The sequence below is a fragment of the Bombina bombina genome, chromosome 7 (genome assembly GCF_027579735.1).
Source record: "Bombina bombina isolate aBomBom1 chromosome 7, aBomBom1.pri, whole genome shotgun sequence".
Taxonomy (NCBI): domain Eukaryota; kingdom Metazoa; phylum Chordata; class Amphibia; order Anura; family Bombinatoridae; genus Bombina; species Bombina bombina.
Window position 1 is genome coordinate 546,673,446 of NC_069505.1, and position 16,364 is coordinate 546,689,809.

At 35.5% G+C, this 16,364-nt stretch overlaps 1 protein-coding gene across 1 annotated transcript; it reads left to right on the forward strand.

The window, feature by feature from the left end:
• Window positions 1-14,465: 14,465 nt before the first annotated feature.
• Window positions 14,466-15,407, forward strand: LOC128636540 (olfactory receptor 1019-like). The gene has a single exon (XM_053689538.1). It carries the CDS (start codon window positions 14,466-14,468, stop codon window positions 15,405-15,407), a length of 942 nt encoding a protein of 313 aa, XP_053545513.1.
• The last annotated feature ends 957 nt before the right edge of the window (window positions 15,408-16,364 follow it).

Below are 16,364 nucleotides of genomic sequence, written 5' to 3' on the forward strand. Positions count from 1 at the left end.
GGTAAAAAGTATATTAATATAACAGTGTTGGTTATGCAAAACTAGTGAATGGGTAATAACGGGATTATCTATTTTTAAACAATTTAAATTTTGGAGTAGACTGTCCCTTTAACAGAAAGTGTGATCTGTGCTCTTAGTCAGTAACTCTCATCAAGTCAAGGCCATGAACTCTGAATTCTGTATTAACCACTAGGTACTTATTTCTCACTGGCTAATACAGAAAACTCCTACAACTGTGCTGATCTATAGGGGCGTCTTCACCAGCATGAAGAATATAGGTTTACTATAGACAGAGGATCATTAAAGGGACTTGAAACCCAAAACATTTCTTTCCTGATTCAGGCAGAACATAACATTTTAAACAATTCTAATTTATTTATATCATAGGATTTGCTGCATTCTCATGGTATCCTTTGGTGAAGGAGCAGCAATGCACTACTGGGAGCTAGCAAACACATCTGAGTGAGCCAATAACAAGTGGCATATACTGTATGTGCAGCCACCAAACAGCAGCTAGATAACTGTAGTGCATTGCCTTCCTATGTATGCTTTTCAATAAAAGAAATCAAGTGAACAAAGCAAATTAGATTATATAAGTAAATTGGAAACACCTCCTACTCTCAGAGCAGGTCTAACATTTTATACAGGCAAACTAGATAGACCTTACTATATTGAAAGACTGATAATGTTAGGAGGTCTGCTATTTCTGCAGGCTCAGCTTATATATATGGGCATGTACTTAAGAACAATGGATTGAGGTTATCAGTTATTTCATATAAAACCCCAATTCCGAAAAGGTTGGAACAGTATGGAAAATGCAGAAATTCAATTCACACTATAATATAATGAAAACACATTCTTAACTTATTATTTGATGTTTTTACTGTGTGAATATAATGAATTTTTGAAAATATACACTCATTTCAGATCTGATGACTGCAACACACTCCAAAAAAGTTGGGACAGTCGACTGTGTACCACTGTGTAACACCACCTTTTCTTTTAATAACTCTTATTAAGTGCATGGGCATTAAAGACACCAGTTGGTTAAGTTTAGCAAGTGGACATTTCCCCCCATTCATCTATTATGCATGACTTCAGCTGCGCTACTGTATGGGGCTTTCATTGCCTTATTTTGTGCTTCATAATGCGCCACACGTTCTCAATTGGAGACAAGTCAGGACTGCAGGCAGGCAATGCTACCACCCGCACTCTCTGCTTATGCAACGATGTTCTTGTAATCCGAGCAGAATGTGGTTTGGTGTTGTCCTGCTAGAAAATGCAGGGATGTCCCTGACAAAGAGGACGTCTGGATGGCAGCATATGTTGCTCCAAAATGTATACATATCTTTCTGCACTAATGGTGCCCTCACAGATGTGCAAGTTACCCATGCCATGGTCACTGACACCCCCCATACCATGACATTTGCTGGTTTTTGGACCTGACACTGATAACAGCTTGGATGGTCCTTTTCCTCTTTGGCCTGGAGTACACGAAGGCTGTTTTTTCCCAAAAACTATTTGAAATGTTTACTCGTCGGACCACAAAACCTGATTCTACTCTGCTACTGTCCATCTCAGATGAGACCGAGCACAGGGAAGTTGGCGGCGCTTCTGGAAAGTGTTGATGTATGGCTTCTGCTTTGCATAGTAAAGCCTTAACTTGCATTTGTGGATGCAGCGAATGATGTTGACTGACAAAAGGTTTACCAAAGTATTCCAGAGCCCATGTCCATATATCTATTACAGACTCATGACGGTTCATGACATCTGAGGGATCGGAGATCAAGCACATTCAGAAGTGGTTTTCTGCCTTGCCCTTTACTCACCAAGATTTGACTGGACTTCTTGAATCATTTAATTATATTGTGCAATGTAGAAGGTGAAATGCCCAAAATTCTACCGATTTGTCTTTTGGAGAATGTTCTTCTGAACGTGTTGGATTATTCGCTGACGCATCTGTTGGCAGATTGGTGAGCCTCGACCCATCCTGGCTCTTCAAGGACTAGTCCTTTTTTTTTACTATGATTACACAGCTACCTCACTTGTTTCATATCACCTTCTTATTTCACATCATTATTAGTCCTAAAATGCTCCTGTCCCAATTTTTTTGGAACGTGTTGCAGTCATCAGATTTGAAATGAGTGTGTATTATGATTATTGTTGTACAAACATTAGATAAATGGAAAACTTCCTGCGCTAAAGGTAAGAGTTAATCTGACACTAAAGCTGAGTCGGGAGGGGTAGTGTTAAAAAAATTATTAAAAAATAAATAAAGGTAGAATTTAAATTCATACAAAATATAATACGCACAGTGGCCTATATAGCATATAATTTAACACAACAATTTTAATAAGGTGATTCAATATAAAATCTAAAAAAACAGCCAAAAAAAACACACAAAAAAGGATATTAAAATAAAATAAAAGTGTTAGTACAGAGTGAGTTAGTCACAGAACCAATAATGACAATATAACTAAAATATATATCAAATTACAAAAAATTCAGTTGATCAGGATCATAAATGTAAAAAATGCTGCATTTAAATATAAGCAAAAGTAATAGTAATAGTAATTGTCACACACTCAAGGTAGGATATTGCACATGATAATTACAGGAATAAATATAGCTGCAAGCAGCGATAGAGGTGGCCATGCGCATCGACTTTGCAATGGCATACAAGCTGCTAAGTCCCAATATATAGCTATACAGCAAATTTCAAAGATTTAACATAAGCGGTTGCAAAGAAATCACATTTTCAAAATTTTCACGGAAATCAATATGGCTGCCACAGCTTGTAACTAATTCCATCAACATGAACAACTGTGTATCTAGGTCACAATATAAGGTTATACAGCAAGTTTCACAATTCTAACATAAGTGGTTGCAGAGAAAATAGATTTTTGAAATTTTCGCGTAAAACAAAATGGCTGCCAGATCATATAATATAAAGCCTCCATATTATGCACAATAGTTCTCAATATAGATGGCAATACACATGGCAAAAATAAAGCATTTTTGAAAAACGGTTGTTGTTTTATTAATGATTTAAAAATATCGTTAAGCGTTTTTGAACAATTCAAAATAGCTAACAAACCACATGACCTATCAACTTCTCTTGAACAAATCTGAATGTTAGTCATAAGATAACTCTGTAAACAAAATTTCAAGTCTGTGCCATAAGCGGTTTAGGAGAAGAAGATTTTTGTAGCTTTTAAAAACAGTGCATACGAAACAAAATGGCCGCCAGGCGATGCAATGTATGGCTTTCAAATTGCATATACTAATGCTCACTATAGACCTCTACAATTTTCAGAAGTTTCTTGAAAATTTGCAAATGTTTTTTTTCACGAAGGCGATTGCGCAGTGCGAATTTTAACTGCAATATTGTCTTTGAGGGTTATGACTATGTGTAATCATGTATCTATTACACTGTAATATTGTTAAATATTGTAAAACTAATGTATAAAATGCAAAATTACGCTTTTAAATGGCGATAAAAATTTTAATGTCTCACAGCAGCCATGTTGATTATGGAAAAATCACAATTTTAACAAACTTGGTAAAGGACCTTGCAAGGAGCATACATGCAAAATTGCGCTTTATTGCACTAAGCGGTTTAAGAGAAGAAGATGTTTAAAGATTTTCGCAAAATGCAAAATGGCTGCTACATCATGTGACCAAGGTACTTCTGTTGAGCAATGGCAAATCTAGGTCATAGCAGCACTAAGCACAGCAAGTTTCAAAGTTGCAACATAAGCAATTCCAGGGCTAAAGATTATTAAGCAGTTCTCAAAATTTGTCGCAAAAAACAATATGGCTGCGTAACCTTATGACCTATGAGTTCAATATTGCATAAGATAAAGCATTGCAATAGGCTGTACCAGCATACCTGATTTCAAGAGTTTAGCATAAGTAATTTGTGTTTTGTGAGCAATTAACTCAAAAGAGGCAGTATTGAATTACAAATAATTACGATAAACTTAAAACCGATATTGCTGCAGCATCATGTGACTGATTCTCTCCTAATGAGCAATTGTGAATCTAGGTCACAATATAAGACTGTACAGCAAATTTCACAGTTCTTACATAAGCGGTTGCAGAGAAAATAGACTTTCAAAATTTTCGCGTAAACCAAGATGGCTGCCCGATCGTAAGATATACAGCCTCCATATTACGCACAATAGTGCTCACTATAGATGTCAATAAACATGGCAAAAATAAAGCATTTTTGTAAAACGGTTTTTGTTTTATTATTAGTTTAAAAATATTGTTAAGCAATTGTGAACAATTCAAAATGGCTGCCAAACCACATGACGTATCAACTTCTCTTGAACAAATCTGAATGTTAGTCATAAGATAACTCTATAAACAAAATTTCAAGTCTGTCCCATAAGCGGTTTCGGAGAAGAAGATTTTTATAGTTTGTAAAAATGGCGCATACGAAACAAGATGGCCGCCAAGCTATGCAATGTATGGCTTTCAAATTGCACATACTAATGCTCACTATAGACCTCTACAATTTGCAGAAGTTTCATGAAAATTTGCAAATGTTTTATTTCACGAAGGCGATTGCCCAATGCGAATTTTAGCTGCAATATTGTCTTTAAGGGTTATGACTATGTGTAATCATGTGTCTATTACACTGTAATATTGTTAAACATTGTAAAACTAATGTATAAAGTGCAAAATTACGCAATTAAATGGCGATAAAAAGGTTAATGACTCACAGCAGCCATGTTGATTATGGAAAAATCGCAATTTTAACAAACTTGGTAGAGGACCTTGCAAAGAGCATATGTGCAAAATTGCGCTTTATTACACTAAGCGGTTTAAGAGAAGAAGATGTTTAAAGATTTTCGCAAAATGCAAGATGGCTGCTACATCATGTGACCAAGGCACTTCTGTTGAGCAATGGCAAATCTAGTCCATAGCAGCACTGAGCACAGCAAGTTTCAAAGTTGTAACATTAGCAGTTCCACCTAATAATAATAAAAAAAAAATAATAATAATAATCCTGACAATAACAATAGGTTGTCCTGCAACTTCGTTGCATGGCCACCTAATGATATTAAAGTGCAAGTGCTGCAGATGGCTTTGCGTAAGCAGATACGTAAGCAGATATGTCCATGCATAGGTAAATACCACCAAAAAGCCATCTGCAGCACTTGCACGTATTATTATAAGAGCTTTTATCAACATGTTTTAATAAATATTTGTTTGTCATAACAAGTATTTTTCTCTGCTGCCTTTTTGGAAGTATTTTTAAGCTACAAACCACATTTGAGGAACCGGATTCCGAATTATTCGGAATATCTGTTAAATCCTAAATATGGGCAAACCAGGCTACAAACCTATGTGAAGAGGCTGAACTCTGAATTTTTCGGAGTAAGTATACTGCACATTATTTGGTGTTAACTTCTGCAAATCACAAGCCAAGTTTCTCTCTTCAGTGTGCAAAACAACACATAAAAGGATAAAAGATCAGCGCCTCTACATCCAATTTTCCTTATTACACTGAATCCACGTTAATGCCACAAACGATCTAAGCTCTGTTAGTGGTATGTTCACCTATTTTTACCGCAAGTTTTATATGAAATATTCTTAATTCTATTGAATAATGCAACCTATATTTGTGAGGTTTACCGTAATTTGTGCTCTGGTTCAATGCAATGCAATTGTATAGAAATATATTTGAGATGGTTCTCCGTATATTTTTATACTTCAATACTCTTCAAACACAGGAAAAAATTGGATTAATTTATACCGTGGAAAATATTTATTATTTTATAATTTTTTACAAGCTACATTTTGACATTTAAACTATTTATTCAAATTTAAGATGTTACATTTAATATTTTTAATAGTATTTTTTTAATATAAATTGTTTCAATAGAATCATTTAAAGGGACAGTCTACACCTAACTCATGTTAAAGTCTTACTTTAGATTAAGCTTCAAATATCAAACACAATACATGTTCCTCCCTGCACACCCTGCAGCATGTTTAACTTATAAGTGTCCATGAAAACATGGCTGAGGTGGTAACCCTATCCTGCACTCTTTATATATCAGGCAGCAGGAACAGTTAAAAAGTTATTTTAAAATGACTATTGTTTTTGGTCACTTTGAAATGACTGCCATGCTCCGCCTACTGATGACATCATGATCTGGGCTGCATTAAAGGCTTCACTAGTTACAAAAGACTCACTAATTGGATTCAACAGACTGTCAATGCTGTTCAGCAGAGTTCCTAGATGTAGCCCAGATCGTGATGTCATCAGTGGCTTGGAAGCCATTTCAATTTGCAGATTTTAAGATGACTAAGGTGTAGACTGTCCCTTTAATGGCAGAATGAAAACCAAGGAAAACATTTAGCTTACACACTTTACTCTTAGTTATTTATTTTACTTTATGAAAAAATATAGGGATTTTGAAGCACTGAATATTGGCTACTGAGTGTCACAAATCTGAGGTCAAAAATAGGTTTGTGTATCAGGCATCTAAGCAGCTACAGACCCCCAAGATCCACCGTTGGAAAGGTAATCACCTAACCTTTACAACAATGTAAGTCTTGAGGATCTAAAAAAGAAAAAAATAAGTTATTTTTTTTTAATAAACAGCTTAGCACCCAGGTGGGAAAGTGCTTAGCACTCAAAGGGTTAAATACTTTGACATTCTCATCAAACCTTATCAGTTAATTAAAACAAATTAAAATAAGTTTTCTTTATTTAACTTTTTATTTTTTTCACGTTTTATTTACTTTTTCAAGCACTGACTTAGCCAGGACTGGTTGCCTGTCTAATAAAAAGCAGCCTGTTAGGTTTATTTTCCCCCTATATGTGTATTTATTTAAACTAGACAGCTGGTTAAAGGGACATCGTACACTAGATTTTTATTTGCATAAATGTTTTTTAGATGATCCATTTATATAGCCCATCCGGTAGTGTTTTTGTAACAATGTATAGTTTTGCTTATTTTTTAATAGCATTGTGCTGATTTTCAGACTTCTAACCAAGCCCCACAGTGTCAGATGCATTTACAGACTCATGTTTATGGTATCTATATTTTTGTATTCTGTACATATAAATGTCCTTCAAGGGACATGTAATAGGCACTACTATAAAGAGGAATATGCACAGATACTGATCTAAAAATTCAGTATAAAACCTTTTAAAAACTTACTTAGAAGCTCCCAGTAAAGCACTGTTAATGAGATTTGGCTGGGACATCCAATGAAAGGGGCTGGGGAAACAATAGCTGCAGACCCCCCCCCCCCCTTTCCTGCATATGAAAAGACACATTTAGGTGCCCTGTAAGCCTTCTAGGCTCATTTTTAGTCCTGAGCAATCTGTCAGTCTGTTTGTCTGTCTGGTACAGCAAGGTCAGAACCCAAAAGTATGCATCAGGTATAACTCATTAAAGTGAATAAACTATAACAGATTGCTTTTATTGTACCTTAACTATGAAGATTAAGAGCACTGAGGGGGTCCTGCATAAATCTACCCCTAACTGGCTACAGCAAAGGGGAAACCATGAACAATACATAAGAGCCAATGGACCTAATTCTCTAACATTCACTAACACAGAAAAAAATATCACGCTGACCCTCACATGGGCAGACCTCACTCAGTTCTCTAAAAAAGTGACTAGACCTGGTAGTCCTGGCTATTGGCAAGCTGCCTCCCATAGACAGTAAAGAAGCTCTCTGGAATTGAGAATCTCACAGTGGAGATGAATGTTACAGGGAGTATCTGGCATTGCTAATATTTATTTAAACCACAAATCAAATTGTTCTTTTTCAGAGTACTTTACATTGTATTAACGTCTAGTTTCATACACATGTCTTTTCTATCTGCACAATCAGTGTATTGTGTATTGTAAAACAAATTCACCAGATTCTATTTAGCAAGAAAAAACAGTGACACCTGCTGGTAAAACATGATAACAGAAATTGATGAGACCTGTGAGAGAACTTAAGACTTATTTTACAATAGAAGTATTAAGTACAGACATACCTCACTTTATTACGCTTCACAGATATTGCCCTTTTTACAAATTGAAGGTTTGTGGTGACCCTGTGATGAGCAAGTCTATCGGCACCATTTTTCCAACATATACACACATAGAGTATAAACTCATAAATAGACATGAATACACATATAAGCACATGAATACTCACCTATATACAGTATATTCACCACCAGCAAAAAGATTATGACTCACTGAAGGCTCTGATGATGCTCAGTATTTTTTTTTTGTAGCAATAAAGTATTATTTATATTAATGCAAGAGTTTGGGTTCTGATGCAATCACAGAAAAATCCAAACTTTCCTTACCCCCATGCTTATTATGATATCTGCTTTAAAGGGACACTCAAGTCAAAAGGAACTTTTATGTTTCAGATACAGCATGGAGTTTTAAGACACTTTCTAATTTACTTCCACTATCAAATTTTTCATATGCACAGTCTTTTTATATACAGACTTTTGGGGGAACAAAATCTTAAAGAGCATGTGCACAGGCTCACAGGGTATACGTATACTAGTCTGTGATTGGCTGATGTGTGTCACATGATGCAAGGGACCAGAAAATGGAAGAGAAAAAACATTTGTCCGTAAAAAATCTGCTGATTTTGAAATTCAGATTATGTGTTAAAGCATTGTCTTTTTATTACATATTTAATAATTATGCAATTATACTGCATTCAGTGGTCCTTTAAAGGGACACTCAAGTCAAAATAATCTTTTATGATTCAGACAGAACATGCAGTTTTAAGACCATTTACTTCCATTATCATATTTTGCACAATCTGGTTATATACACACTTTCTGAGGAACAAGCTCCTACCAAACATGTGCACAAGCTCACAGGGTATATGTTTAATAGTCTGTGATAGGCTGATGTCTGTCACATGATACAGGGGGCCGGAAAATGAGAGAGAAATGTAATTTGTCAGAAAAAATAATCTACTGCTTATTTGAAATTCAGAGTAGGTGTTAAATCATTGTCTATTTAATATCTACTTGTTAATTATATAATTATACCATTCTAATGCATTTAGTAGTCCTTTAACTTCATACACACACACATACACACACACACATATATATATATATATATATATATATATAGAGAGAGAGAGAGAGAGAGAGAGAGAGAGAGAGAGAGAGAGAGAGAGAGAGAGAGAGAGAGAGAGAGAGAGAGAGAGAGAGAGAGAGAGAGAGAGAGAGAGAGAGAGAATAACTCATTGTGTAAACCATTTACAAATCTAAACAAGGCATGCTGTATTGATTATCTGGCTTGCTGTATTGATTATCTGTTAAAGTAACATTGTCTGTTTAAGTATAATAGCTAACCAAGCTATTTTATAAATTATTTGCTTTGCAAGGGTTGCATTTTTATTTTAAAAAAGGAAATAACTAAATAACTTTATTTCTAGCATTCCATTTTTTTTTTTTTTTTTTTTTTCTGTCTGTGTGGGTAATTAGGGGTGGGATTATTTTCACCTGTGTGTGCCTTGCAAGCCTATAAATTTAGCACATTTACTCTGTGAGCTTGCTCTTTCAGGCTTGCTGTATTGATTATCTGTTAAAGTAACATTGTCTGTTTAAGTATAATAGCTAACCAAGGTAGTTAGGCAAACAAGGTTTTGGAGTAACCAAGGGGAAATATATTTATTTTATACTTTTAAGTTAAACCTTTTATTAAGAATGTGTGAGAATCTCATTCAGTGTACAGCTTGCCACATGTTTGCATCACTGGAGCAGCCGCTTCTGGGATTATATGTTTGTGGCAAGTGCGAGCATATTGTCTCTTTAGAAACTCGTATTGGGGATCTGGAGGAACGAATTGCAACACTACATGAAATTCAGACACTTGAAAGGGAAATGGATAGGACTGAGCTGGTTGTTAATGGTTCCAGCAGTGGGAATGGGGAGGATTCAGATGAGGAGACTCCAGGATGTAGCTGGGTCACAGTAAGAGGGCGAAGTAAGCGGAAGAGACAGGCCAGTTCTGAGCTGGTACACCCCAATAGATTTGCAAGATTAAGTGAAGATGTTGGGGATATCAGTTCAGGGGTGGCAGTGTCAGAGAGGGCCGTGTTGCCTAGTATAGTGAACAGTCCTTTAGCTGTGGAAGAGGAGCATACTATGGTGGGCAGTCCTTCAGTCATGGAAGAGGGGCATACAAGTCAGGGCCAGAGGCAGATGTTGGTGGTAGGAGACTCTATTATAAGGAAGGTTGATAGGGTAATTTGTCATCCAGACCCTTTACATAGAACAGTTTGCTGTCTTCCAGGGGCTCGTGTTAGGCATATTGTGGAGCGTATTGATAGATTGTTAGAGGGATGTGGGTCTGATCCTGCAGTCATGGTGCATATTGGTACTAATGAAGGAATCAGTGGGAGATGGAGAGTCCTAAAAAATGACTTCAGGGAGTTAGGTAGCAAGCTTAAAGCAAGGACCTCCAAAGTAATATTTTCTGAGATATTACCAGTGCCGTGTGTTAACTCAGTAAGGCAGAAGGAGCTAAGGTCTGTTAATTCATGGCTAAAAACATGGTGTAAAAATGAGGGGTTTGACTTTTTAGAACACTGGACTGATTTTTCACTAGGGTACAATTTGTACAGTAAGGATGGATTGCACCTGAATGACATGGGTGCAGGTGTGTTGGGGGAAAGGATGGTAGCACGTTTAGAGAACCTTTTAAACTAGGCAAAGGGGGGGAGGGTCAATTAGAACAAAATAGAACAGAGAGATCAGTCTCTGAATATGTCACTCCCTTAATATCTCAAGGAAGGGATGACTTAAGAAATGTCACATTAGAAAGTATAGAGGAAAGTACACCAAGTAGCAGCAGAAAGCACATGAAAATTAAATGTATGACAACAAATGCAAGAAGCATGACAGGTAAAATGGGGGAGCTGACGCTCTTAGTTGCAGAAGAGGACTATGATGTTATCAGTATAACTGAAACTTGGTGGGATGATTCACATGACTGGGCAGTTAACTTAGAGGGGTATACATTATTTAGGAGGGACAGGAATAATAAAAGGGGTGGAGGAATTTGCATGTATATTAAACCTGACCTTAAACCTACAATAAGGGAAGATATTTATGATACAAGTGACAATGTAGAGACCCTGTGGGTTGAAATAAAGAGTGGGGGGAAAAATCCTAAAAAAATATTACTAGGAACATGCTACAAGCCTCCCAACATTAGTGACCCGGAGGAAACTCAACTACTTATCCAAATAGGTAAGGCTGCTAATAACAGTGCTGTAATTATGGGAGATTTTAACTACCCTGATATAAACTGGGCCAATGAAACTAGTAATTCAGCTAAGGGGGATAGATTTTTAAATGTTCTCAGGGATAACTTCTTGTCACAATTAATAGAGGAGCCAACTAGGAGTAAAGCTATATTGGATTTAGTGCTATCAAACAATACAGATATAATATCAAACATAGAAGTTAAAGAACATTTGGGTAACAGTGATCATAACATGGTCACATTTGAAATCTCTTTTCATATGCAGTGTTTTAAAGGCTTAACTAAGACTTTTAATTTCAAGAAAGCAAAATTCAACGATTTAAGGAAATCATTAAATAATATAAATTGGGACAATGTATTTTCTAATAAAAATACAGAGGAAAAATGGATAATATTTAAAAATTTGTTAAATAAATATACATATCAATACATACCATATGGTTATAAAAATAAAAATAAAAAAACTAAGCCGTTATGGCTAAATAAAAATGTGTTAAGAGAAATTAGGAAAAAACGTAGGGCATTTAAATTATTAAAAGAAAATAGTACAGACTCAGCATACAATATTTATAAGGAATGTAACAAAGCATGCAAAAAAGCAATCAAATTAGCCAAAATTGAAAATGAAAAATTAATTGCCAAGGATTCTAAGTCTAACCCTAAAAGGTTCTTTAAGTACATAAATAGCAAAAAATCTAAGAAGGATAATATAGGTACATTAAAATGTGTGGAGGGTAGCATGATAAATAATGACAGGGAGAAGGCTGAGGTTCTAAACCAGTTTTTTTCTTCAGTATACACAAGAGAGGAACCATTGAATGATACTTTGGAACAGAATAGAACATGCCAGTCCATACCACTAACTGGGTTTTGTTTAGAGGATATCAGGAAAAAACTAAAAAATATTAAGGTAAATAAAACTCCAGGCCCAGATGGAATACACCCAAGGGTGTTAAGGGAATTTAGCACTGTTATAGACAAACCTTTACTCTTAATTTTTCAAGACTCATTATCCTCAGGCATGGTACCCCAGGATTGGCGTAAAGCTGATGTGGTGCAACTCTTCAAAAAGGGAAGCAGGGATGATCCAGGAAGCTATAGACCAGTTAGTCTGACATCAATAGTGGGGAAGATATTTGAAGGGATTATAAGGGATTATATTGATGAGCATATTTGTGTAAACAAGATTATGAGTTCTAATCAGCATGGCTTTAGGAGAAATAGATCATGTCAAACTAATCTAATTAGATTCTACGAGGAAGTAAGTAAAAATATAGATAAAGGGGAATCAGTTGATGTGATATACTTAGATTTTGCAAAGGCATTTGATACAGTGCCACATGAGAGATTAATGCACAAAATTAAGGGACTGGGAATAGCTGAAAATGTTAGCTCATGGATAAATAACTGGATAAAAGATAGGGAGCAACGAGTAGTAGTAAATGGATCATACTCAGATTGGACAAAGGTAATCAGTGGCGTCCCCCAGGGATCAGTACTGGGCCCTGTTCTTTTTAATATTTTTATAAATGACTTGGAGCAAGGATTAAATAGCGACATCTCTATTTTTGCAGATGATACTAAGTTAAGTAAGGTCATTAGGTCAGAGCAGGACGAACTCTCTTTACAAAGGGATTTGCTAAAATTAGAACTATGGGCAAGTGAATGGAAAATGAGATTTAATACGGAAAAATGTAAGGTTCTACATTTTAAAAGTAAAAATAAGCAGGCTACGTATTTTTTAAATGGGACAAGACTTAGCCAAACACAGGAGGAAAGGGATTTGGGAGTAGTAATAGATAACAAGCTAAAGATGAGTGCACAATGCAGGGCAGCGGCTTCAAAGGCTAATAAGATACTAGCATGTGTTAAAAGAGGCATTGATTCAAGGGAGGAAAGCATAATTCTGTCATTATATAAAGCCCTGGTAAGACCTCACCTTGAGTTTGGAGTGCAGTTCTGGGGACCGATTGCTAAAAAAGATATTGCAGAACTAGAAAAAGTTCAGAGAAGGGCCACAAAGCTAATAAGGGGATTGGAGAAATTAACCTATGAGGAGAGGCTAGCCAAACTGGGTCTGTTCTCTTTAGAAAAAAGGCGCTTGAGAGGTGACATGATTACTTTATATAAATATATTTAAGGCCCATATACAGAGATGGCAGAAGCTCTTTTTATTCCAAGAAAATTGTTTCTGACAAGAGGTCATAATTTAAGGTTGGAGGAAAGGAGATTTAATCTCCTGCAACGGAAACGTTTTTTCACTGTAAGAGCAATAAAATTGTGGAACTCATTACCAAAGGAGGTAGTGAATGCCAATACCATAGATTCATTTAAAAATAGACTGGATACATTTCTGTATATAAACAAAATTCATGGATATGATTGCTAGTATTAAATGGGTCACATTTTTATGGGGTTATTTAAGCTTAACTGGAGCTTTTTGTAAGTATTTTAGATTTGTATAGGTTGAACTCGATGGACTTCAGTCTTTTTTCAACCTTATCTACTATGTTAAGTCAGAAGACTTGCTTTAAACCCAGAAACTCTTTGACTACACTGTTTCCAGCGAGTTATTTTCTCTATATTTTGTATTTAGTGGAAGATTTTAAACTCACTTTTCGCCTCCCCATAATTTTAATTGTTGTTGAATTTCCCACAGAAATGAACTTTACCAAGCACTGATTTAACCTACTCCCAGCTGATGAGTGGCAATAACCACAAAACAGCTGTCCTGGGATTGGTCTAAATCACTGTACTAACCATAGCTAAGCAACAAAGCTGTGTAATGCAGCAGTGCTATGGCATATAGGGAAGTCTGTCTTAAAAAGCAGACTAAAAGTAAAAAGGTGAGTCATTGTGAACCTCATTTGCATATCTTACCCAGATTCCTTTGCTGCATTGGAAACGGTGTAGTCAAAGAGTTTCTGGGTTTAAAGCAAGTCTTCTGATTTGTTTAGATTTGTAAATGGTTTACACAATGAGTTATTTTCTCTATATTTTGTATTTAGTGGAGGATTTTAAACTCACTTTTCGCCTCCCCATAATTTTAATTGTTGTTTTATATATATATATATATATATATATATATATATATATATATATATATATATATATATATATATCTATATTAGATCATATTAACCAAATGTTTTCCATATCCTTGATTTAGCATCTACAAATATATAACCTATGGAGACATCAAACCTGACATTTTTCATTATTAAAGGGATTTCAGACAACCCTGACTTGCAGCCTTTAATATTCCTGATGGTTCTGATTATTTATCTCTTCAGCCTTTGTGGTAACCTGACTATAATTATACTTGTTTTTCTGGACTCTCCTCTGCACACGCCTATGTACTTCTTCTTGTGTAACTTGTCCATCATGGACCTATCTTCTATTACAACCTCTTTGCATAAGGTCCTTTTTATTTTTATAACAGGGAATAACATTATTTATTTTCCTGCTTGTATTACCCAGTTTTATATATTTGGTTCCATTTCAGTATGTCAATTGTTTATACTAGCAGCTATGGGTTATGACCGGTATGTTGCCATCTGCAATCCCTTGAGATATCAGATGGTCATGAACCAAATAGTTTGTGTCTTGTTAGCCACTCTCTGCTGGGTAATAGGTTTTTTAGAAGTATTACCCACTACTTGGTTATTATCAAAACTTTCTTGTTATAGGTCCAACGAAATTAACCATTTTTTCTGTGATATTGTGCCTCTTTTAGCCATTACTTGTAGTGATACCTCTGTATTGGAACTTTATTTATGTACTGGAGGTTTTCTAATTGCTGGATTAATTCCATTTAATCTTACAATGATATCTTACATTTTTATTGTCATGACCATACTTAAGATTCGTTCAAGCACCGGAAGAAGAAAAGCCATCTTCACATGTTCCTCACACCTGACAGTGGTCATCCTTCTCTATTTGACTCTTTTTTGCCAATATTTAACACCAGTTTCAACAGAAAAATTGGGCGCTAAGAAGTTTTCATCACTAATTAATACAGCTGCTGTTCCCGTCCTAAACCCATTGATTTACAGCTTAAAAAATAAAGATGTAAAGTCCGCACTGGAAAGAAATCTAAAAACTTGTAAATCTGTAATTTCAATGTTATAATTTTTCTCGTATTACACAATGTTTAATTCATGCAACAATCACAATCAGTCTACCTTATGTTTATAAAACTTGTGCATAACTGGTAACAAGTCCTGTTATATTATAACATACAGTGTAGGGATGCTGCTGTGTAGTTAATGTTTTGCAACAAAGTGCTCTGGCCTGGAGGTAAGCTGTTTTGTTGCTCTCTTAAAAGAATTTCCTTTTCAAAAGGATAGCTGCTCTCTGAGCTTTCTCAAGTAGTAGTTATTGAAGTTGAGTAGGAGTCTCTGTTAGATGTTTAAAAATAACATCCCCTGGGAAAATTCATTAAGGGATTCTTGAGATGGGAGAGAGCATTAGCAAGAGTTTTATATTTTACTCTGTATTCATTATTTTTCGGTGCTTTGAGTTTGTCAGGGTACAGGTCAATGACATATATGTATATATACTAATATATATATATGTAAATCATATAAAAAGGATGTGTGTATAGATGAGGGCGTAAATTTTATCAGATGTGCTGTAGAATCGCAATTCTGATGTAAAAGATTGATTTAAAACCCATAGTCAGTCCTTCCCCACATTTCTTTTTCAATTACACAAGACACTCATAGAAATCATTTCAAATGAGACATTTCTATCTAGGGTGTGAAAATGAAGTCCATATCAGATTGTAACTGAAATTTTCTTCTGACACTAAGACATTTGCCCATCAACCCTTTTTTAAAAATTCAAAAGACAACATTTGCTCCTTAATTGGAAGTGCAGGCTTCAGAGCATCACTTACCCCCATACAGTGAATATAGACCTAAATGTCTAAAACTGTTGATTTAAGGCCTAATGAGATGTTTACAATTTCAAAGAAGTGGAAATTAGCATGCTGGAAGTCTCAAAAGTACATGCCCATATATGGGTTTCCTGCCAACGGAGGTGCCGATCCGTCTGGGAAGATATTTGAAGATATAGACATTTTCC